Here is a 26,035-nt window from a genome sequence, read left to right on the forward strand (position 1 = left end):
GCACTACACCCACATAACGTATTCTCTGTGCATAATCTGTAATGTATATCTTGCTGTATGTGATAATACTGCAGAATATATATTGTACTCTGGTAGGAGGAGCTGCTCTGTTTGCTGTATGTAGGGGTTTGTTTGGTTAATGATTTAGCTATGTGCCTGAGCAGACATAGTAACCATGTAGTATATGGCTGTGTGTTATAGCCAAGTTATCTCAATTGCAGTCCCTCTGGACAATAAAGTTAAAAAAAAAAATGTTCCCTGTCGTTTGTAAGTGTTTTATTGCCCTTTTAGAGGCATTACCTCTAGGCTTTTATTAATAGGTGAAGAACAGGGTGAACTTTGATCTCTGTAGCTTTCTATCCTCTTTGGTCATCCTTTGTGGAGTATGAAGTCCAGGGTTAATTTGATTCAGCCTGCTGCAACTCAGGAGAGACAGATGAATGACTCAGGGTATGCATCAGGATCACATAGTAGCTACTGCCATTATGGTTCTATTGTTGCTGTTGTTGTTAAAGATTTTTAAAAATATGTGTAAGCAGGTTTTGCAGCATACTGTGAATTCTCCTGTCAAAAATTCAACAAAAGGTGCATTTCTGGAGCAGTTTTTTCATTTTTTTTCTTTAAAGCCCATTTACACCAGCCTGATTAGTCATGTTTAACATCAGGATTTTTGTCACACAATGTGCGTTGTGTTAAGGTAGCCCATTCGTTTCCATTGAAACAAAACAGAGCAAAAAATAAAGCAGACAGCATTTTTTGTTTAACAGGGCGATGCATTGTAGTTTGTCACTGCACTTACAATGAATAGCACCAACACACATAATATGCTTTACCACACATGTTATCACAGCACAGAGGTGTGACTGGGTCCTAATCCACAAATCTGCATAATATTCTGTGGGTTTTCTTTTATTGTACTGCCAAATGATGCCCAACAATTATTTTATAAAATGATTTATATTTTTATTTAGAGAATTCTAGCAAAATATCACTGTCCATCTAGTATATTGGAAAAGCATTGGGTAATTACATGTGCATTGTCACCCTCTCCATTAACACATTAGTATTATTAGGAATTATATAGCGCCAACAGTTTGCTCAGCGCTTTACAATATAACGGGAGACAATACAGCAACAATACAGTTCAATACAAGAGGGTTAGGAGGGCCCTGCTCCTTGGAGCTTACAATCTAAGAGGGAGGGGCTAGTGATTCAAAAGGTAGTAACTGTGGGGGATGGACTGGTAGGAGGAGTAGAAGATTCCATTATTAGCTGAGGGCAGAATAGGCTTCCCTGAAGAGATATGTTTTCAGAGATCCCCTAAAAGTGAGCAGAGTAGTCTGATAAATTGGGGTAGAGAGTGCCAGAGGATGGGGGAAGCTCTGGAAAAGTCCTGGAGACGAGCATGGGAGGAGGAGACGAGGGAGCTAGAGAGCAGGAGGTCATGCGAGGAGCAGAGAGTATGGTTTGGGTGATATTTGGAGACAAGATTGGTGATGTAATTTGGGGCAGAGTTATAAATGGCATTATATGTGATTAACACATAATTGCCTTTCCTTCCCTTTCCTGCTGTGCACAGTTAAACTGCCAGGAAAGAAGAAAATACCCTCTACTTCCACATATGGAGGGGCATGGGACTCATTCCATGGGATAGTGCCGGTGCTTGATGCATTGCTGTTATGTAAGGGCTGGCAGAATCATCACCCCTTTTTAATCTCTGACTGGGGCAACTCAGGACCTACATACAGCTGACTTTTCCGCTTTCAGCAGCTGAATCAAAAGAAGTTGAGCAAATGAAAGAAAATATGTGCAGATAGTAATGTAAACCTTTTGCTTTGCCCCTCAGCAGGCAACATACAGCTGCACTTTAAAATAATGCTGTTAGTGCATATATTGTGAGGGCAACATAACTTTTTTTAAAAAGTTGATGCCCACACTTACCATTACAGATCACTTTATGAACACGCCAAGGGTCCCTTCAGTATGTGGATACCTGAATTTTAGTTAAAAGACAGAGCTCTGGTACCCTAGCCCCCTTTCTGTAGTCTCCAAAGAAAGCTACACATTAGGTTGGGGTATCATGGAGCTGAAAGTCACTATTCAGACCCTGGTGTGCCTAGATAATTGGGTGGGAAGCAGGAGATTTTTTAGTATGTGCATCTTTTTGATAATGGAATACCTTCAGAGTTTTTCCTTTATCACAGGCTTGCATTAACATTATGAATTTCCTATAAGTAGTTTGTAATCTTTCTTGTATTATTTGTTTAAGGCTTTGAACACAGGACCTTGTAACTAAGCCTAAAACAAACAATTTCATCATAGTTCACAAAAGTGTCTGTGTCTTGAACTTTATGACTAGGAAAATAAGCTTCAGTGTCTATTACCTAATTCAGCCACGGCTTCCCCTGTCCCTTTGCTAGTAGAGCCTGTTCTGTATGGGGACTACCTCACCTGAGGAAGATTTTATTATCCTCCGAAATGCTTTCCCCAACAGGGTCCTACAGAGGAGAGATTCCTACGGAACTGGATACTTCCTGTCATTTCTTGTCATAACAAGACCCTCAAAGCCCACATGGAGGATAATCCCGTGTTCAAAGACCCAGTAGACAATAGGTTAGAGTCCCTCTTTAAAGCCTCTTTTCCTAGGTGGGTCCTGACATGCAATCTCTTGTTGCTTCTATGGCAAGACCTGTCTGTCTTGACTAAATGCATGGCCTAAAATATTTATGGATGCCTCCATCCACAGTCAGACCTTTTACCTATATGGATTTCTTATGGGGGGTTTTTTCATATGATTTTACCATGTTTTTTTTAGACCAGGAGTCGTCTCACTGTTTGATTTTGAATGAGAGATCTGTTTATGATGGCAGACTTATTCAAGGTAGTCCCATTTGCCCAGTTTCACTTTAAACATCTTTAACTCAATACTCTGACTTTGTGGGACAAGTCAATCCAGTCCCTTTAGATTTGATTCATTTGGCACTGAGAACCAGGGTATCCTTAGTTTGGTGGCTTAAGAATCCAGCTCTGGAAATGGAGAAGTCATTAATTATTCATCTTTTGTGGCTAAGGAGTCCTGGGCACTCAAGGTGGATGACATCCTGACTGACCCAGGCAGATGTGGCATTCCATCCTAGTAAGATTCCTGGAGGATGCTTTGTGAGCTCTTCTAAACTATTCAAATCTTATGTCTCAAGGACTGGTCTGCCATTCTTCTTCGCAGTCACTGGCTTTAACAGCATTCCTGTTGAAGTCTAGGTTCTGAAAGATGTGGCATCTCTAAATCCTATACTCCCACGATGTTAGAAGCTAGGACGTGTACTTCTTACTAGGTCTGTCATCATCCGTAGAAGGCATATTTTTCATGGAGTGAGTCTAGGTGCTTCCACCCTAGGAATTTCTTTGTGCAATGTATTTTCTCCTCCCTACAGCTGGGTCAGAACCAGCATTTGGCTCTCAGCACCACTAATGGTTGGATCTCCACTCTTGCAATTTTAATTGAGACTGTTTACCACTCATTCCTTAATTTAAGACTGTTGTTCAGAAAGTCTTGTGCATTTCCCCCTTTTCATTCCCCTTTTACACCGTGGTATGTGCATTTTTTTTTTCTCTCAGCACTTCATTTGAGCCTATTAGAGACATTCCCCTCTTTACTCTAAAAAAAGAAGGTGGTGTGTTTTTAGCATTCACCCGTGTGAGAAGTCTTAACTGGCAGCTTTATCCTGCAAAGAACCCTTTCTGATCTGGTAAAATTTACTTTGACAGAAGAGTGGAATCTGATTTTTGAGTTCAAAGCTTAAATAATGGTCTCTCTGAGCCACCATGGATGGTGGACCCTTCCTACCTAAAGTAGTTTTGGCCTTTCACCACCACCAGGACATTGTTTCTCTGTCTCTCTCTGGTTCCAGTTCATCAAAAGCATATTTCTCTCTATTGTTTACATGTGGTTCAGGCTTCACAAAGACTGAGTTCCTTTTTTGTCATTCTAGATGGTCTATATAAGGGTCCAGCATCCATGGTTGCTCAGACACCTAGACAGACCATTTTTTAAGCCTTTGGTCTCAAAAATCGAGTTCCATTCTTTCCTGTCAGTTTACAAAAGCTACCAGATCTGTCCATGACATTTGGGGTTTTCAGCATGACGCTACTGTTTCCCAGGTCTGCAAGGCTACCACCTGGACTTCCTACATTCTCTAAATTCTACCAGGTGGATGTTCAGGCCTCATTTTGCTGCCAGATTCATGTCTAGGGTCCTTTAGACTGACTGCAGGCTTTCCCCACATCTGCTGTTTATTCTTATGCTATTAGTATTTATTTGCCCTGTTGCCCACATCTCTGCCTATGGATGTTCCAAAGTTTTAAAGCTGAACCCTAGGCACAAAAACTTCCATATAAATATGTTCCTTAAGAGTTACAAATTATATCTACTCATTGTGTGTGCAACAAGTGCCTTTGAAAATCTAGATATTACCTTGAAAAAGTAGCTCATCATTGTGCTGTACATAGCCTGTGCATAGAGCAGAGTGGTGGCAGGGACCTAGCAGGCCCATCCACTACATGGTGCCTGCAGAGAACTATAGGAGGGGGTGGACACAAGACCAGTCATCCTCCATAAGGGGAAAGATCAGCAGTGACTGGTCTTTCTTAGAGAAACTCCTGCAAAGAGGCAACATTTTACACCAGAATACTGCATAAATCTGGAAGAATTACACAAAGCACACCATGATTCCTATGAGGATACACAGGCTTCTTGTATCCAGACTATATTTGTTTACCCAAGGGCTCAGCTTTAAGTACTCTTGTGTCCTTCAATTGACAAAAAGGAAAACAGATATTTTGATTTCGCTGTAAAATTTATATTTTTTTGCTGTACATTGATGGACACAGGTCCCACCCCTTTGTGTTTGTGATTATGCTGTTGATACAGCTTGCTACAAAAATGAGGCATGTTGGTAGAAGGAGATCTGGGTTGGGCTACAGTTTTTCTTTGCCAACATCCAATTCTCCAACTCGAAGATTTCCTGTGTCCCTCAATGGATACCAAGAAAAAGGTTTTAGAGTGAATACAAAAATACTTAATTGACATGAAATGGGTCATTGTTCTTTTACAGGTTCAGTGTAGAAAATGCTTATGTGGATGAGAAGGAAGAGGCATGCAGCTCGCTTGGTGTGATTGCACTAAATGCCAGGTAATATATATGCATTCTCTGTTTCAGTTACTACTTCATTCTCCTTGTCTCTCTCTTTCCCCTAAAATAAGTTGTGGTAATATTTATGTTTTCTGTTTTCCTTCCATATCACTTTGTCTTGTTTTGTCTTTATATTTTGCTGAATCATACATTTTTCCTCACTTTTTTTATATTCAATTCTTATTTCTTAATTTTCTACCTTTTCATTTCCCTGGCTAACGTTCCTGAATTGCTATTTATGTGGCTACTTTTTATTTATTTTATTTTTTTATTTCACCGTTTGCTTTCAATTTTTCCTTCAGCTCTTCATTTTTCCCTTATCTTGACTCATGCTTCCAGGAAGTATTTAAACATATAGAGGTAAGGAATGCATTTTCCCTTAGCAGAGTTCATATATGTTTTCCCCAAAAATATGTTGTTGTTAACTTTAGTCTAGTAAAGATTACCCTGTGTTAATTTAGATTGTTGTTCTGCATATTCATTTCTGGTGCAGATATGCTACAATCTGTGTATGGAAAGAAATGTCAGTAGATCATCTCTTGCCTGGTGAAATGATAATCAAATGGGATGGAAGGTTTTAAAGCATTGCCTATATTTTTATTGTGTTAGCGAAGAGACAAGCTGGCGCTACTTTTCAGCACGTGGAGTGGTCCACACAAATCTCAACCACCATACTGCACTGATTTGAAACGTGTTATCGAACAGCCTCAGGTCTTCCGCTCTATACACTCCTGCTCCATTGCCTCTAAAGGGAAATACAATTATCCATTTTGAATACACATGAAGTATGTTGCTGTTAATTGAGTTTGCTTTAGCTATAGCAGTAACAAGTCTCACCATGTTATTGTAAAATCTGTGCAGCCATCTAATTTCTGCTTCAGTGTTGGCAAGGAGTTCAGCAATCCATAGCCATAAACTGGTAAAGGTTTGGCAATCATACCGATTTTATGGGTAGCTTGCAGCTGTAATATGAAAGAGGTGACTATAATATGAGGATCTAAAAGATTAATGTAGTTCTAAAGTTAAAAATTTTTTACCTTAATGCAATCCCTGTATTAAGGTTAAAAAAATGTTTTACCAGTTTTTGTGCCCCCCTTTTCCCTTAACACCCTCCTGAGTCCTCTATCAATGCAGCGCTGGCGGGAATACTCCACAACAGGAGGTAAGGGACTGCTTTATGCAATACTATTGAACAAAACGGGTGTGTATACTATTTTTTTATTAAAAAAAATTTAGCTTTTACAATCACTTTTAATATTAGGGAAGGAATCCCCTTGCAATGCTGGACTCTGACAGCTGTATTGCAGAGGTACAGGAATGTTAGCCACTGTCCTGGAGAAATGGAGTTAAGAGGGATGCAGTAGTTTTATTGTGAAAACTTAGGAAGTAAGGGCAAAAAGGGAATTTAATTTTCAATTCTGCTAAAATGGAATTACTCTGATCAAGGTGTATGTAAATCCTAACAATAAACTTCTCTTATTTGCTCCCGTTTTGGTCTGATAAATATACAGTTGAAAGCCTTTTGGTATTTCTATTCTTAGGTGAAAAAATGTCAGTTGATCCACCGAAAATTATGATCTTGACTGTGTTGACTATTATAAGCTATCATCGGTCCCAGCTCTCTCTGTGAACTACAGAACACCTGACAGGTGTTCTGTAGTTATGTCCTTGGATGACAACACTTCTATAAATATAATATGGGGTGTGAGCATTGTCACTCTGGGACAGGAAGTGTGTTTATTGGCAGATTCTCTAGGTGAAAATAAATGTAAAAATGCCTGAAGAAATTAATACAGCCACCACATCAAAGAACTTGTTTGCTGCAATAAATTACATTTTTGTTTTTGGGTTTAGATACACTTTTGTTTTCCTTGTAGGCAAACTTGTCCTGCTAGAGGGAACAAAAACCTTGAGCAGAGTTCTAGAAGGCCTTGTTCACAAGAGTTACTATAGCATATGCCCATGCAATGGCCCTGTGTGCCTGCAAGGGGATGCACAGGTGCTTCATGTGTCCCCATGCAGGCAGTCCCATTTATTTCAATTGAGATGCTGCAGGTGAATAGACACAGCTGCTGCTCTGTTTGACAGCCTTGTGGGTGTATGGCACTGAACGCACATTGTCTGTTTAGTACACCTCTGTGAATGGGGCCTAAATGTTGAGGCAGTTACATTCCAACTACTCTTGTGGACTAGATTCTTTGCTGAATTTCATAAATGTATATTGTGTATTATTAACTGATATGATGTGGTTGTAGCTGTTCAGAGATGAGAAATTCTATGAGGTCTGCTTTTTATGATATTCTTTGAAACACATTAAATTGTGAATGTGTATCATAGGTTTTGAGGTTTAAGAGGATGTTTAAATGGTAACTTCACTTTCGTAGGGAAAAAATAAATAAATAAATAAATAGAAATAACAGTGTATATTTAAGCACAACAAGTCATACTGCAACTGAATGTTATTAAAAAATGACCTTTCCTTTTCAATCTATAATGCAATATGGCAACCTGGAGGCGTTCTGTATGCAAATGGTGTACAGAATATCCCCCAGAAATGTCATTTCCTGCTTGTGTGATTGCCTTACTTTTTTCCAATAAATCTGCACAAGTCAGATTTTGGTCCTCCCCTGAAACAAAAATGTAATTCTTGATGAGATATTCCCAAAGGGAAATTGCAACTAAAGAGATGCAGACCGTGGCCACTTTTCTAACCAGAACCCTGAAAATGCAGCAGTTTAGTGATAATTATACATTCACTCCCATTCAGATTCACTTTGCACATGGACAAACAGCTACTTCTTCAGAATAACGAAAGGTAGGAAGCTGCAACAAAGTGTATTACAATTCCTGCAATGTACATAAATCACCCAGAGGGGAATGTTTTTTTTTTTTCTCAACAAAAGTGGAGTTACTCTTTATAATATCTGATATTGGGCACCAAATTATTAGATTCAGTTGTTTACAGCAGATGGGGTGTGAAGATAATAAAGGTAAAAGGTAAAAAAAATAAAATGCAGTGCTTAACATATTCAGTGTCTTAGATTGTAAGCTCCAAGGAGCAGGGACCTCCTAACCCTTTTGTATTGTTGCTGTATTGTCTCCCATTTTATATTGTAAAGCGCTGAGCAAACTGTTGGCGCTATATAAATCCTGTATAATAATAACAAGAAGTCCTTTTAAATGTCCAAGAAGGAAATGCACTTAGTGGGAAAAAAAGTCCACAGTAAAAATAAAACGTGTGATGGATAACCACATTTCAGATGTATCCAGATGTGTGTCAGTGCACACTGTGTGAGTCCTCCACCTGTGGGAATATTACTCACTAGATGTTACGTCCTTCAGATTATAGGTAGGTCACAATGCTAACATACAATCATTTCTAACAGTAGTAACAAATGGGTTTGGAATCTCCCAAAGTTTCAGAAGACTGTACTCCTTTAATTTAGTTTGCATCATCATTAGATCAAAGCCTCAAGTAAAAATACACCCACATTTTAAAAGTGCTGAGCAGCACTAAACTGTAAAAGTCACCAGATATTGCCTCAATAGCAGAAGCATGTAATACCAGCACTGCTTTCTACTTGGATCATCAGAACACCAACTTGTGGTGTGGTAACATGGTAATAGTAAGTCTTGCCTGGGTTCTACATATAAATTAAAATTTCCCCCCAATATCTAATGTCCAGGTGAGTGTGATGAAATGCAGAATAGCAAACTGTGAATGTTCCCCTTGAACACACACTGTTCTAAATATGAGGTGTTCACACTACATCTGAGTCAAGATCCACAGTTAGTGTGATAAAGGACATCCTTCTACAATACTATTCCCTGTGTAACATAAAAGCTACAATATACTGTAGAAAACAATATATATTAGGCCCTTTCATTTTTTTTTTAATCTTTTTTTTCTGAATCACGTCCTACTTTTTTAACTGTTGTAGAGGTTTCAGAGAAATTAGTCTGAGCAGGCTGGCCCATACTGGTGAAATCTGTTTTTTGTCTATAAGTGTAATGTACAGCGCTGAGTGAACTATTGGCGCTTTATAAATACTGTATAATAATATAATAATAAGTGCACATCACTGTTTTGTGTGCTCCCTTCAAGTAAAGCTGATCTTACCTAAAATATTCTAAGGTAACGACAGTGCTGAGTTGCATGCATGTTATTGTGGTATCTGTGTTCGTCTTGAAAGCGATTCCCATGTCCCTTTGGAGCCTCTTAGATCCTAGGCCCAGGCTTTACATGGGACCTTGATGTTTGCTTGCTTTATGTCCCCAAACCCTATTCCCATTCTGTTAAATGCAAGAGCCTTCACCGTGCATTGAAGTTGTGCAATTTGTCAGTTTATGGGACAGGGCTTAACCATGACGTATATAAAAGTTTATTAGGTCTAGGGGCCAAAGGGCTACACAGAGATTGATTGATTGCTAAGACAGGCAGGCAACAAGTAGTGCATGTTCTTCTATTGTTATCTTAGACTTTTTAGAGCAGTTCATTTGTATTCACATTTTATTACTGTGCTTCAACACTTTTTTTTTTCTATAATGCTCAACAGCTCTGTTTTGGGTTTAATTGTGAGTCACTGCCTTTTATGTCCATAGTCCCCGCATTCTAGCGTCCGTAAGGCAGCTTATGAGGCTTTGGGAAAATTTGCACGTTCCATGAATCTGGTGTGCCAGAAGAACCCTAATGAATCCAATGCTGCAGGTGAGGTGGGCAGTGCTGGGCAAGCACCATGTATAGGGCCTCATACATGTGGACAGTTTGGCCCATTGGCATTAAATCTCATTGGTTTTGAGTCCAGGAAGCCAGCTGCAGCATCTAGCTTTGACAAGCCTGTCAAAGTCTATGACGTGTTGAAATACATGGCACCTGAATGCGGTACTGAGCAGTACTCGCATTTAGGGCCAAATGTTACAAGAGACATATGTCCCAAATGCATGAAACACAAGTACCGCATGGAACAGCATCTAGTTGCCACATATTTCTGCATGTCAGGTTTTGGTAGGCTGCTGGCAGCAGGGCTTGATCGTGCACCTGTGCCAACCACGCACTTGGAAACTCTGAGATTTAAAGTGGTTGTGAAGACTGAAGGGTTTCTACCTTCATGCATTCTATGCATGAAGGTAAAAACCTTCAATGTGTAGCTCCCCCCCCCCGCAGCACCCCTAATACTTACTTGAGTCTGATCCCGATCCAGCGATGTGCAAGAGAGCCAAGGCTCTCCCGGGTCTCTCTCCCTCCCTATTGGCTGCAACACAGCAGTGGGAGCCATTGGCTCCCGCTGCTGTCAGTCACAGCCTGTGAGGAGGGGGCGGGGCTGAGCCATGCTCTGTGTTCCATAGGCATACAGAGGTGGCTCAGGAGCAAGCACGCACAAGTGTTCCCGAGTAAGCAGCTTGCTCTGGGGGCACTCAACAGGTTGAGGGGGTCAGAAGCATCTGCGGGGGATCTGAGAAGAGGAGGATCAGGGCTACCCTGTGCAGAACCATTGCACAGAGCAGATAAGTATGACAGGTAATTGAAAAAATAAAAACCTGAACCTGTATAGCCATTTTAATGCTGACATGCCAAACAGCCCATGTGCATGTAACCAAGTAACTTAATCGAGAGGTATGCTGAAAAATGCAAACTGCTGTTAAATGTGTTTCCTTTCAATAATGTAGTTGCCCGTCTCCTCTTCTGTTCTGCTGGCTATGGAGGCACTCATTTGTGCTCTATGGATACACACAGCACAGCTCGTCCTTACTCCTGCTCACAGGATTTAACTGACAGCAGCAGGAGCCAATGGCTCCCACTGCTGCCTGATCCTCCTGTCAGAAGAGAAAGTCAGGGGTGAGGAACTGCAGCCAGGCACAGCACTGAATCAATATAGGACTCGGGAAAGTGGGGGGGGGGCACATCAAGTGGCAAAATGTTCTTTATTGCATAGAATGCTTTACCATAGACTGTTTTAGCTTTAGAATCGCTTTATTCAGCCTATGTTTTCCGTTCCACTCTCACATATTCTCTATTCCATCCAGCAGCGTTGCTTCTTCTCTTGGATGTTCTCATCCCTGCCTGTCTGCACGGGGCAGTACATGATAAAGAGCGTGAAGTGGTAATGATTGTTCTAGAGTCTTTGAACAATTTACTAAAAGATGTGAAGGACCCATGTGTGAGAGGACCCGAACAGCTGGAGAAACTGTGTGCTGTCATCAAGGCAGTTCTACAGAGCAAGGTAATTCCTTAACCTACTGATTATATAAGTATCTACATCTGCATCTTGAATCTAAGCTGGTTCTTTTCCCACAGACAGCATGTCAGGATCCAGAAGGTGAAGATGAAGATGACAAGCAGCAGGTTGGCCATTTGTAGGATTCTTTGCAGCCCTTTTACTTCCTCTCATCACTTGTACTTGGGAACCTTTCCTTCTCTTTTGGTTCCCTTCTGGCTTATTTGTACAGGTATCAAACACACATTTTGCCTGTATTATGAACAAGTGGGGATACCTACCGTTTATTAGTGGGTACAATTTATTTGACACTAAAGCTGGCTATAAACATGGGAATCACTTTTTTTTTTTTTTTTTTTTTTTTGGATTTCTCCATCCACACAAGTCAGGTAAATGGGAGAATTCTCTTGCCGAAACATTATCTGAGAGCAGGACTTGCTGCTGTCAGAAATAAATGATCAGCGGCTGCAGCTGCTGATCAGCATAAGTGTACAGGATGTCCCTTCGACAAAAGTCAATCAAATGATCGACTTCTGTAGAGGAAGGGAATCCTGTCTCTGCTGCACTGGCTGAATTGCGATCCATCTTTGGCTTAGTATACTGAGGGAAAGCAGCAGAGCCGCTTTTTGTATAATCTTTATATGACAACAAAGATCTTTGGCTTGTAAGACCTTTGCTAAATGAGCGATAAAAGTAAATTCAGATATCAGCTGGGTGTACGAATTACTTGTGCAAACATTCTAAATACCAAGAATACCTGCCAAGATCAGATGAGCTGTATCTTACTGCACTGCATTTCATCTGCATTTACAAGGGGCGGTAACCTCCCAAACTTTTGGATGAGGAAGATAGACACTTTTGAGAACAAATTACCGTATTTTGCGCTCCATAAGACGCACCTGACCATAGGATGCACCTAGATTTTAGAGGCGGAAAACAAGAAAAAAAATATTCTGAACTAATGGACTGCAGACACAGTACAGGAAATGACCAGAGACTGCAGACATAGTACAGGAGATGACCAGAGACTGCGGACGTACTACAGGAGATGACCAGAGACTGCGGACGTACTACAGGAGATGACCAGAGACTGCGGACGTACTACAGGAGATGACCAGAGACTGCGGACGTACTACAGGAGATGACCAGAGACTGCGGACACAGTACCGGAGATGACCAGAGACTGCGGACAGTATAGGGAATGACCAAGAGACTGCGGACGTAGTACAGGAGATGACCAGAGACTGCGGACGTACTACAGGAGATGACCAGAGACTGCGGACACAGTACAGGAGATGACCAGAGACTGCGGACAGTATAGGGGATGACCAAGAGAGTGCAGACATAGTACAGGGGATGACCAGAGACTGCGGAGAGTACAGGAGATGACCAGAGACTGCGGAGAGTACAGGAGATGACCAGAGACTGCGGACAGTACAGGAGATGACCAAAGACTGCGAACACAGTACAGGAGATGACCAGAGACTACGGACACAGTACAGGAGATGACCAGAGACTACGGACACAGTACAGGAGATGACCAGAGACTGCGGACACAGTACAGGGGATGACCAGAGACTGCGGACACAGTACAGGGGATGACCAAGAGACTGCGGACACAGTACAGGAGATGACCAGAGACTGCGGACGTACTACAGGAGATGACCAGAGACTGCGGACACAGTACCGGAGATGACCAAGAGACTGCAGACAGTACAGGGATGACCAAGAGACTGCAGACAGTACAGGGGATGACCAAGAGACTGCAGACAGTACAGGGGATGACCAAGAGACTGCAGACAGTACAGGGGATGACCAAGAGACTGCAGACAGTACAGGGGATGACTAAGAGAATACAGATCTTTGGGGAGGAAGGGGAAGCGGGTACCTGAATTTGACAGGTACCTGCTCCCACTTCCGCGGAGTTGTCCTCCCTTTAGTGTGGGCACCCGGCTGACAGCCGGGTGCCCACTGCACATGCGCGAGAAGCACTGTGCTTTGTGATTGGTCCGGTGTCTTCTGGAACCTGTCGTGTCCCAGCAGACGCCGTACTATTCACAAAGCGCAGCGCTTCTCGCGCATGTGCACTGGGCACCCGGCTGTCACAGCCGGGTACCCACACTATAGTTGCCGGCGCATGAAGCCTTCTCAGTGCTGGACCGAGGAACAGGTAAGGTCCTGCTGCAGAGAAGAGACGAGCGGCCGGCCCGGTATTCTGACACGGCGGCAGTGGAAAAAGTACGTCTTAAGGAGCGAAAAATACGATATATAGGTGAAAGGACAAACCCCTCCTGTGGACCTCAAAGACCTATTACACATTAAATGATTGCTTATTTATAACTACTTTTCTTTTAGATCCCTTTCACACAGGCTTTCTGTTCGGGTCCGCCTGTCACTTTTTCAAGTGGACCTGATCAGAAGCTCCATGCATTTCTATGGGTAGGCTGATATAAACAGACTTGTGTCTGTTTACACCTGCCTACCTACAAGTCTGTCCAGGTCCAGGAAAAAACAGAAAAAGACTGTGTCCTTTTCCATTTTTTGCACACCTGACTATGATGGATTGGAGGCGTGATGTAAATTGACATATGTCTGCTTACATTCAGCTGCCCATAGAGCCATCTTGAGTCCGACCGTGTCCGTCAGGCATGACCTAAACAGACATGGATGTAAAAAAAACCTACACCCGTGCCATTCAGCTCCTGATTGGAGCAGAGCAGCTACGCATGAAAGAGCCCTTATACTGTCTTTTCAAAGTAACAAATGCAATCGTTGAGAGGTTGGGTGAAAGGTTAAGTGCAATATGACACTTTGGTAGTTTCAATAATACATTTTTTTGCAAGTGTCAATTTGAGATGATCAAAAAGAGTGATAACTAAGGAGGAAAGAGGGAGAAATGTATTTGATTACATAAGAGGGTCAATCACTACAAATTAAAGGGTAGTAGAGAGCTTGTAGAACCTCATTCATGACTTTTAATGAGTGGACAAATTCAGAAAGAGGTGAGCATTGGAGTGGATATTATTTCCACACATTTTCTGATTGCCAGTGTCCATGGTGACTTTAACCCACTCCCTGTCTGGCTTGATCTGTCTGTAAAGATAAGTAGTACCTGTCATTTCTGAAGAAAAGCTGTGTTGAGTCGCCCTAGGAAAATGTAGCTCACCAATTGAAGGGGTACTAACTTGATAATTCAGTTTGACAGCTCCCCTAGCTTTTTTCCATCGTACTTCTGCTTAACCACTAGCCTACAGGGCACTTATACCCCCTTCCTGCCCAGGCCAATTTCCAGCTTTCAGCGCTGTCACACTTTGAATGACAATTGCGCGGTCATGCAACACTGTACCCATATGAAATTTTTATCATTTTTTTGAGACAGAGCTTTCTTTTGGTGGTATTTAATAACCTCTGGGATTTTTATTTTTTCTTAAACAAACCAAAAACCACTGAATTTTGAAAAAAAAAAGTTTTTTTCTTAGTTTTTGTTATACAATTTTGTAAATAAGTGATTTTTCTCCTTCACTGATGTGCGCTAATGAGGCTGCAGTGATGGGCACTGATAGGCTGCACTGATGGACACTGATAGGTGGCACTGATGAGGAGGCACTGGTAGGTTGCACTGATAGGCATTGACAGGCATCACTGATGGGCACTGAAAGGCAGCACTGATACATGACACTGATAGGCGGCGGACAGATGGTCGTACGTTTTCCTGCAAAATGTCTTGATAAACTCTGGAGTTCATTTTCCCATCAATGACAACAATCCGTCCAGACCCTGAGGCAACAAAGCAGCCCCAAACCATGATGCTCCCTCCGCCATGTTTTACAGTGGGGATGAGGTTTTGATGTTGGTGTGCTGTGCCTTTTTTTCTCCACACATAGTGTTGCGTGTTCTTCCCAAGCAACTCAATCTTGGTTTCATCTGTCCACAGTATATTTTGCCAGTAGTGCTGTGGAACATCCAGGTGCTCTTTTGCAAACTTCAAACGTGCTGCAATATTCTTTTTGGACAGCAATGGCTTCCTCCGTGGTGTCCTCCCATGTACTCCATTCTTGTTTAATGTTTTCCTTATTGTAGATGTGTCAACAAAAATGTTAGCATGTGCCAGAGATTTCTGTAGGTCTTTAGCTGACACTCTGGGATTCTTCTTTACCTCATGCAGTATTCTGCGCTGTGCTCTTGCAGTCATTTTTACAGGACGACCACGCCTAGGGAGAGTAGCAACAGTGCTCAACTTTCTCCATTTGTAGACAGTCTGTCTTACCGTGGACACATGAACATCAAGGCTTTTGCAGATACTTTTGTAACCCTTTCCAGCTTCTGCAAGTCAACAATTCTTGATCATAGGTCTTCTGAGAGCTCTTTTCTGCGAGGCATGGTTCACATCAGACCGTGCTTCTTGAAACCAGTAAACCCAAAACAGGTGTGTGTTTTTTAAGGGCAGGACAGCTGTCAGCAACACATCCAATATCATCACACTGATTGGAGTCAAGGTTGGCTCACTCCTGGCTCCAATTGGCTCTAGGAGAAGTCATTAAGCTAGGGCCTCACATACTTTTTCCTCCCTGCACTGTGAATGTTTACATGTTATGTGCAATTAAACCATGGCAACATCTAATGTTTGTGTAGTATTATGTTCAGCAGACTGTGTTCTTCTATTGATGTGACTTAGATGATGTTTAGAGCACATTTTATGCCCAATTCATGCATAACTCCATGTAATCCCAAGGGGTTCACATACTTTTTCTTGCAACTGTAAAAAGAGAACTTTTTTTAACCTTCATTTTTCAAGAGAAAAGCCAAGACTTCTAATTGTGACACTAATTATTGTGGGTGTCAGGCTTGCCAGGGCAACTCTTTATGCATAGTGAGGACATATTCTCGGTAGAGCTTGATGGGAATTCTGTAACACTATTTACCCATCAGTTCCACTCCCCTTGCGTGCTGATTCTATAGCTAGTACACAGCCTGCTATTGGCTATATAATTCCCCTGTAACTGCTGTCAATTACAAGGAGAGAGTGGACCTGACGGAACCTGTGCAACCAACAGCATTCTTGACAGCCAATGACCAGTGGAAAGGGGAGGGGGTAGAGGCGGCAAACATGCTGGTTTGTTACACAGTTTACAGAGACAGGTATTCTGCCTGTCTCTGTATACCAATTTAGAGTTCGTATTTCTTACCTCTACTTTCATTCTCTGTGAACTAGAGGTAACTGCTTGTGTACTTAATGCAGCCGCAACCCTATTTTGCAAAAGTGGCACTATTAAGAACTACCCCAATCTGTCACACGTTTCAGTAAAGCTACTAAAACTGACAGCAGGAATTTTTTAATCTGGCACAGTCCATTTTAGAGGGCCCATACTGCCAGAAAATTGATGTAAATGCTTTATTGAGTTTCCCTGAGTCAGGCTGCTGTCACAAATTTAAAAAAAAAATAAAAAATACACACACACACACACGATCTTAGCTGAAGGAGGAATGTACAATGGAGTGTAAATGCAGGGTGACTAGAAAAAAAACAAATACACATTAGGTACCAAACTACTTGGCACTTGCATTTACCAAACTCCAGAATACAGATCTAGAAATACAGTTTATACCTTGTTTTCTGCCATCACATTTCCAATAAATATTGGCATAGCATTACATACTGTGTAACATTTAGTATCCTTTGGGCACAGACTTAGAAGCTATAGCCAAAGTGAAGTAAATACCGGGACTCTGGAACAAATACAGCATACATTCTTAAAGTGAACAAGCAGTAAAAGCACTTCAAAAGAATTCCTCATTCACCTATGTAGCTTAGGGCATTGTGGAGAAATTCATCTTCAGATTTCGCAACAGAGGCACTGACATTTTAGGGGTTTTTTCTATTACTTTCTATTGCAACAAAATCATGGCAACCTGTCAGCTTTGAAATGTGTACACACAGCATATGTGTCTATACTGCTAGAAAATGTCTAAACCCCAATCTAAGGCAACATTCACACTAGCCTCCTGTGCTTAGGTTAATTAATCACAGGAAAAAATTATATGTAAAGTATAAACAAACTTTGTTTCCCAAATAAAGTTTTCCTGCGTTTACATGTATTTCCGATTTCACATGTTTACATGCGTTTAGGCTTGTTAAGAGAATCTGCTATGAACATTCAGAATACTATTTTCTCTAAGCAAAGCAAAACAGAAATGTGGGTAAACACACTATGAATGTAATCAATATGCATGTAGAAATGTCCTTTAAACACATATACTTGCAGGTTTGTCAATGCCACTTTGAACAAGGTCTTAGAGCCTTGGTTGTGATCTATGAGGATCTTTGAGAATGAGTTGTATCACAGTTCAAGCAGCTAGACTGGTCAGAGTGGTTTTAAAGCTATTTTACTGGTTTTTAAGAATATATAATTACATGTCCACAGTCTGGGCACAGGCACACTTTAATGGAAGCACATGTGCATTAAAAAACAATGTGAATCCAGGAAGCATACTTGACCTATTATTGTCCAACACACCTCACATACTTTTTTTACTGCCATTTGTCTTAAGTGAATGTGTAATTGATGAATACCATCACATATGTACTCTTCTGCTTCTAAACCTCTTTAGCATCATTTCTCTTGTAATCAAACCAGGCTTTTCTTATTTTTTGTGTAGTTTTCTTGTTGTCTGTAGACATTGTCTATATATTCCTTCACTTGTGAGTGCTCCACAGCATTGTGAACTGTGATCAGTGGTTCAGGTATCTGTAACCTAAAGAGGGCACATAGACTGTCCAGAGCTACAATGGACCATGAGCTTACTGCCAGAAAAGGAGGAAGGATAATGAAGGATACAGCAGCGCCAATAACCAACAAACAAGGCATCACTAGTTTTTTTATTGGCTGCCTCTTTTCTAGGATTGTTCTTGCAATGGAGTGCCTGCTTTCCATTGTGCTGCAGAATAAATTGGAGCCAAGTGCCAGACCAATGGAGGGCAGCAACCAGTCAAACGTTTTGTCTTCATGGATGTATTTAAAGGGACATCTCCAGTCCCATATTTCACATACTGGTGGACTGTCTGAAAGTGACAGGAAGGGATACTGGCTATAAGAAATGGCAATTAACCAACAGGTTAGACTGAGAAGACGAGATTGCATGGTGAGAGTGGCTTCAGCTCTGGCTGGTCCACCCTGTTGGTTCATATGAGATCGGCTCCACTCTTCACTGAAGCACACCCAAGGGAGCAGCAGAGGGATTTTTTTGTAGGCCTCATTCTGAAAACCCAGAAATCGCAGGAATATTACTTCTGTACTGGGAGACAAAATCCAGCCACCAGTCCATAAACCTAGCAGGAAACCTGTAAGAAATTAGTCAGGTTAGAAAATAAATATTCATCTAACATCATCTTTCTGAATAGAGCTAATATTGGGAATGGTGGAAGCATTAGATTCCTAAAATTCTTAGCAAAGCAAGCCACATTATTTGCCCACATTCCTACATCTTCTATAGTCACATGAGGTTTACCCTTTTGTATATACTGAATTGGGAAGTAAAGTTAATACATGTGAGAGTGACTGTAATACCTTTGGATAACCCTAATGTTTTAACCAAGTGGACATACAGACTTGTATGACTTTTAAAATGGATCTTCTCTTCATCTTGCACCATCATTGCATATCCACCAAAACATACAAGAAATCTATCCTTCACCACCTTCTAAGTGCTGCCAAATCTTGTATCCCTTTCTAATGGAGGGAACCCTCCCCCAATATCATTGTAAATACGTAGAGTAGAGGATATTAGGCACATAGAAGATCTCATACTCTCATACTCTAGTCCCAAAACAGACATGACACATACCACAAAAACATGGTTTGCTGGAACAATTTTGTTTCAATGTTAAACCATTCACCTTTTCTGAAAAAAAACTGCCCATGCAGGTAAGGGGGGGGGGGTCTGTAAATAAAACAAAGCATGCAGCTCTGACTAAGTTTGAATAATGCCCTGGCTATAGGTGTAGGACAATTACATACTTCCCAAAGCCTGACTGAAAAGGAATTATCCTGGCCTGTTTTGCTGCTAGGACATTGGATGATGACCTCCCAAGTACTCTAACCTCATACCTCTTGACCCGATCCTTCCCCCTCCCCATCTTCCACTCCCTTTACTTTTCACATACCCAATTTAAATGGAAGCGAGTAAATGGTTTCAGAACCATATTGCATATATAGATTTTTTTTCCCGAAAGTACTGCTTAGACAATTCCTTTTTTGAATTCAAGCCCACATTAGGGGATTTCACCTTTTTATAGAGGTTTCTTCCCACTTTCTGTTTTGTTTCTTTAGGATATGAAGCGAACAGAAATTTTCCCAGTGCAACACTGACAGAAAAAAAACTTTTATAGGTTTTATCCAAAACTTTAGATGCACAGTATGTTAAATCTTATGATCTTTTTATGCAAAAACTTTTCCTGGATCTGATACATTTATGAAGATTGCACCTGTTACTGGTGTTTCTGTAGGGGCATTTTATTACAGCAGTTCTGGGAAACCACATAATTTAGTCCAAGCCAGTCACAAGCACAGTAAAGATGGCTGAAACTATTCTACATACCGGTCTTAGTGGAGGCCTTGATTACAAAGTGTTTGCTACCATTCACTAGTCAAAAGAAAATGAAGATTGTTTCTGTTCTTATATACAGTACATAGTGTGTCCTGTACTGATGCATTAAATTGCAGAAACAATATCTGGTTTCCTCTCGGCTGAGTGAAAGAAGCATCTTTGAACAGTAGCCATTTAGAGCTAGGAAGAGCATGCTGTCCTGTTGACAGCAATGTCACTGGATTGTGGGGGCAGGTGCCATGTTGGACATATCTTAACTGCTCAGCCTTGTCATGCAAGTTTAACAGGACTCAGTGGTGAAAACCTCATTAAACCTTTTTAACTGAAAGGTCAGACAGATACATTTTTTATTACTCTATTCTATTCCGGGGTGGCATGGTAGACAATTGGGTACAAGCCCTGCCATTGCAGACTTAACCTTTCTTATTTATATAGAATTTGGTAAATCAAAAAGTGTGTTGTAGACACCCTTTCTAATTATCTTTGAGGCACAGCACTACAAGTGGAGTTTGATGGACAGGTCCACCTCACTTTTGATTGACAGTGCATGGGAGTGGGGGTGGGATCCATAGCCACTATTCAGTGAAATGGCAGCTTTTGAATCCGCCCACTGCTTTGCATTGTCAATCAAAAATGAATCAAACCTGTTATGGAACTAGGGTCTGCCCACTCAATGATGAGTCATTTAAAAAATATTGGCATTGCATATGGTAATGACATCAGTTGTGTTCCGGCCTTTTTGTTTACATGTAGCCTTTGGCTGAGGAATCTCCTGATAAACCGCTAAATGAGGCAGGGGATGGAGCCCTGTGCAGGAAGCTGTCACATACATGACAGCTTCCCAGCACAAGCACAGTACTGGCATAAACTTGTACACTAGCTCAGAGGTAGTAGGAACGACCTGAATTTGACACGTGTTTGTAATGTTACCGACACTGGTTTGCCTGAATTAGTTAATTAATTGCAGCTAGTTCTTAAGTGAACTATTGCAAGAAATGTGTCATTAAGGCTATATTGAATTCCCCTCAATGTGTTTATCAAAGAAAATAACTGTCAGCTAGAATTAAAGGACATGTATGAGGTTTATAAAAAAAAAAAAAAACATCCATAGTCACCTCTGCTGCAGCATTGGTGTGATGCTGCAGCTGTCCAATGTCCACTCTAAGACTGAAAATTGAGCGATCGCATAATTGCGATTGCTCCGTTCTCAGCCTTTAGAGCATTGTGTAGCAACTGTAAGTCACCACTCTCTGCTCTGCTCCTCCAGTGCTCATTGGAGCAGTGGGCACAGCGGGCTTTGACCTTTAGATGAGAGCTGGGGTTGGCTGTCAATCAGCCAGCTTGGTGGATCCTAACAATATTCTCAGGATCCTACGAGAGCCTGGAGCAGCACTGCCTCATCAGCTGACAGTGGGCAATAACCCTTTATAACCCGACTCTGGGTCACAGGAGAGAAACATTAAGTGCACTCCTGTGACCAACAGAAGTATGGCCCAAAAAGCTTTGGCCATATTTCTCGTTTAAACTTTGTGAATTAATTTGAGTTTTCTATTTTAAAAGGAAATGGTGATTTTTATTTTTTTTTTTTTAGCTATTATTGGATTACTCTAGAGACATTACGAAGAAACATCATTAAAGATATGTGCATATATATATATATATATATATATATATATATATATATATATATATATATATAATTGTTTAAATCACAGTTCTATATATGGATTTTATAGTATTGTTACATTGATCCTGCTTGGGCCAGTGTAAGTATGCATGTGTCATACCTGTGAGACCACTGGGGAAGCAGAGACTCGCTGTAGTAGCCCTAGCTTCTACAGTGATTGCTGCTGTCTTCCTGGTCCAGTGTCTAGGCATTCTCTGAGGTGATAGCATTGCAATATCCACCTAGTCCAATCGGTGAACGCCTTGCATTCATTGAGAAAAATACAAGGTGGTCTTTAAATCATGCTTGTGTTGAGTGAATGACCCCCTGTGTTCAATAACAGCAGGGCAGCCACTTGGCACAAGACCCAGAAAAGACAGCAGTAATCACTGTAGTAACGGAGATTACCAGAGTGATTTTACAGCTTCCACAATTATGGCATATGCATACTTACATTGGTCCAAGGTAAACCAATATAACGATGCTATATAAACCAAACCTGAAATTCAACTTTAAAAGAATTACATTTTATGGCCTTATGACAAGTGACCTAGAAGGCTGATGTCTCAGGGCTTCATTACAAACATTTTCTTGATTATATTTTTTTATTTCTGCACACATGATAGGTGCCACAAAAGTGTAAGTCACTTGTGTGCCATAGTTCACAAGCATGAAACAATGTCAGGTTTTCAGCAGCATTGTTCTGAAATTGTTTTAAAAATGTGCATCGATCTGCTATAACTTTGACCACTGATCACAAGTTAAGTGAATACATTGATTATCTAGTTACTGTGGCATCTGACGCTTGGTGTTGTGTATTAGATAGCAAGTAAACATGTTGTCTATGAAGTTGATGTGTTGAAAGCAGATAAAAAGGGCATCACAATTTATTGTGTATAGGGCTGCGTAGCTGCACACCGGTCAGAGTGCCAATGCTGCACCATGCCCACAGCTAAAAGGGCACATAATCATCATAACTGGACCATGAAGAAATAGAAGAAGGTAGCCTGGTCTGATAAACCACATTTTTTTTACATCATGTGGATGGCTGGGTGCGTGTGCTTTACTTGAGGGAAAAAAATGGCACCAGGATGCAGTATGAGAAGAAAGCAAGCTGGTGGTGACATTGTGATGCTTTGGGCAATGTTCTGCTCAGAAACCATAGATCCTCCAATTCATGTGGATATTCTTTGACATGTACCACCTACATAAACATTGTTGATCGTCAAGTGGAAATGGTATTCCCTGATGGCAGTGGCCTCTTTAAGCTAGATTATGCACAATGTCACACTGAAAAAATGGTTCAAAAATAGTTTTAGGAACACAACAGCGAATTTGAGATGATGACTTGACCTCCAAATTCTCCAGATCTTAATCCAATTGAGCATCTGAGGGATGTGCTGAGGGAAGTATGGAGGCCCCATCTCGCAGCTTACCAGATTTAAAGGATCTGTTACAAATGGTTTGGTGCCAGATACCACAGCATACCTTCAGAGGTCTAGTGGCGTCTATGCCTCAACGTGCCGGGGCTGTTTTGGCGGCAAAAGGGGTCCTACTTAATATTAAATTGGTCATAAAGTTATGGCTGATCGGTGAGCAGTCATCATAGTGCCCCTTTTAATTAGGGATTTCTTACATTCGTATAAAGAGCAGCTGATATTTTAGAGGAAGTTAGCAGAAATGCCAAGATTTGGTCAATAAAAATAGAGTCAAAGTCCAAAGTGATGTGTTGCTAAGGGACTGGGTATATTGAAGTGGATAATCACAAAAATAAAAATGTAAACTAAAGAATAATTATTTAATTAGCTGCCTTGGCATTATTCAATTAATCTTATTTAACTCCGGATTGTCATTTGTATTTTAACAAATCAGAAATCAATACCGAAATCCGTAGTAGTTTTTCCATTGACTGAAAATTTTCCTAACACTTATTTTAGGTAAGCCAGTGGTAACTATACTTTATTAGTGCTGGGCATGTTAAGTGCACAATATGGCAGGTTTCTAATGTAGCAGAAACTATGGAGTTTATTTACTAAAGCTGGAGAGTGCAAACTTAGGCTCACTTCTACATAGAAACCAATCACCTTCCAGGTTTTATTGCCAAAGCTTAACTGAACAAGCTGATGTTAGAAGTTGATTGGTTTCTTTGCAGAAGTGAGCCTGATTTTGCAGTCTCTATCTTTAGTAAATAACCCCCATTGCGTCAATCCTTGCAAAATCCATAGGAGAAGCAGTCTATCAGTAAGAATTTGCCCTTTTTATTGCAATTTATTTTATTTCATGTGGAAATTACAGAACCACATTTAGTTTAGCATTTTTAATCATTTAATCTGCCTGTCTATTTAAAGAGGAATAAATAAATATCTTTCACCTACTTCATATGCTTTGGCTGTTGGTTTATAATGCTATCATCATTAATCCATTTAAGTATCTAACAATTTTTTCCTAACTTCAAACTGACTCAAGTTTTCCACACTCATTGAGCATAAACTGTAAAATACGTAGAAAGTTCCATAAGCGCTTTAAAAGTTTAGAACAGGTATTATTGTGCCTAAAAATGAGAGCTTTATCTTCTCATTATTAGCTCAAGTGAAGAGATTAGTTTTCTTTAACTTCAAATATGAATATTCAGTTGAAAATAAAAAGAGACTGCATGTGAAAGTCTCACCTGTGATCACTGTGTCGGTTACCATGAGGATGAACAGCGAGATGATAGACGCTTGGTTGCGAACTTCTCGTAGACACAGGAATGGCAGAAAATTAAAGAAGCATTTTCCAGCCTGCAGACACAGGATAGTCTCTACAATACCCATATTTGTGAAGTGTGCATTCATCTCTCATGTGCACTGTCTGATATATTATTGCAGAGCATTTGGCAATCTGTCATTACTTCATGGTCATCCTTAACGGCAACAGGTGCTGTCATCAGATAGTCACTTCAGATTTCTGTTTTTTTTTTTTCTTCTATAAGCTTGCTTGTTTTGTTCTTTCTCACTAGTCTGCTTCCGTTCACTTTTAGAAGTTTACAAATCTGATCTATGGTTTAAAAGCCTCTGGAAGATTAATGAACTCTTTCGATCAGTCATACAGCCCGTTTGTTTGAAGGAGCTCTTTAAACTGTGCCTTCACTGCAAGCTTTCTGTTCTTTTCTGTCTGTATATTTGCTTTTGAGGTAATTAACCTGTAGAGCAGGTAGATCAGCTAAACCAGGTAAGGGTTGTCTCACACCCCAGGGCTTCCCAGAGAAACGCCTACAGATCAGAGATTGTCTGTTGGTAACACACCCACAGAACTATCTCTCATGATTTGCCCCTTTGTTTTAGTGATGCCATAAATTCTCGCAATGTCTGAAAGTTTTATTGCTGAATGGTTCTAATATTATGCCTCCTTCATTTGCACTTTTCTTTTTCCCTTGCAAGTCAAATTTTTACATTTACTCTGAAGGCATCTTGATTGACAGCTTCCTTCTTTCTTGCATAATCCTTTCACAGTCAATATTTAGATAAATTACTACCAAATATGAGCGCTGTAGCTTACAAATAATTAATCCGGACTGCCTCTTGGAACTATTACTATGTTGGGTGCCACCGTGTTACCTGTAGCCTATTCCTACAAGCTGCATGCCAGAAAACTCTGCGTATGTAGGCAGCCAGGTAATTGATAGAAATGCAATCTTAACTTATGACAAAAAGTCAGTGTTTTCATATCCTGTCCAAGATTGTATGTTTAGGGAAAGAAGGATTGTGTTTGAAACTGTTGGAGTACCATTGTATTTACATGTTTGAGAAATAGTACAAGCATTAAAGTGGCTCTAAAAACAGAATGTTTTTATACATTAATGCATTCCATTGGCTCCTGCTGCTGTCAATCACAGCTAGTGAGGAGGGAGCAAGGGGTGGGGCCCAGCCCTGCTTTGTGTGTCAATGGACACACAAAGCGGGGCTTAGTGCCGGGCACACATAAGTGTCCCCATAGCAAGGGGCTTGCTTTGGTGCATTTGGCAGGGAGGTGGAACCAGGAGCGCCAGCGAGGGTCTCAAGAAGAGGAGGATCAGGGCTGCTCTGTGCGAAGCCTTTGCACAGAGCAGGTGAGTATAACATGTTTGTAAATGCTTACGTTTTTTTATCAATAAAAATCACTTTAAGGTCGCATTGAGGCAGTACAAAAGGAGCTAAAAAGCCCTGCTCTAAAGTACTTTTGAGATTCAGCATTGTCCTATAACAGAAGGTATGTACACATCCTTATTTCTTAAAACAAGAAGCTTCATCACTGTTTATGGGTAAGTGAGCAGAGTCCTGCAAATCAAACCAATCCTTTTTGCCCCTATTAGTCATCAGCACAACCAGAATTGCTGGGGGTAT

At 40.8% G+C, this 26,035-nt stretch overlaps 2 protein-coding genes across 2 annotated transcripts in view; one reads left to right on the forward strand and one right to left on the reverse strand.

Annotated features, from left to right (window-relative positions):
* IPO4 (importin 4) overlaps positions 1-26,035 on the forward strand; it is a 132,563-nt gene that overhangs the window by 81,054 nt on the left and 25,474 nt on the right. The window contains 5 exon segments of the mRNA XM_089677176.1: positions 5,112-5,189; positions 5,492-5,549; positions 9,792-9,897; positions 11,217-11,410; positions 11,485-11,532. Coding sequence (XP_089533302.1) covers positions 5,112-5,189; positions 5,492-5,549; positions 9,792-9,897; positions 11,217-11,410; positions 11,485-11,532 — 484 coding nt within the window.
* LOC149462279 (uncharacterized) lies at positions 16,945-24,827 on the reverse strand. The gene is made up of 2 exons (XM_089677177.1): positions 24,343-24,827; positions 16,945-18,743 (listed from the first exon to the last, which is right to left on the reverse strand). Exons 1-2 carry the CDS (start codon positions 24,506-24,508, stop codon positions 18,031-18,033), a joined length of 879 nt encoding a protein of 292 aa, XP_089533303.1. The 5' UTR covers positions 24,509-24,827; the 3' UTR covers positions 16,945-18,030.

Source organism: Staurois parvus, unplaced genomic scaffold (assembly GCF_062004578.1).
Source record: "Staurois parvus isolate SC_StPar_1 unplaced genomic scaffold, SC_StPar_1.0 ptg000178l, whole genome shotgun sequence".
Classification (NCBI taxonomy): Eukaryota; Metazoa; Chordata; class Amphibia; order Anura; family Ranidae; genus Staurois; species Staurois parvus.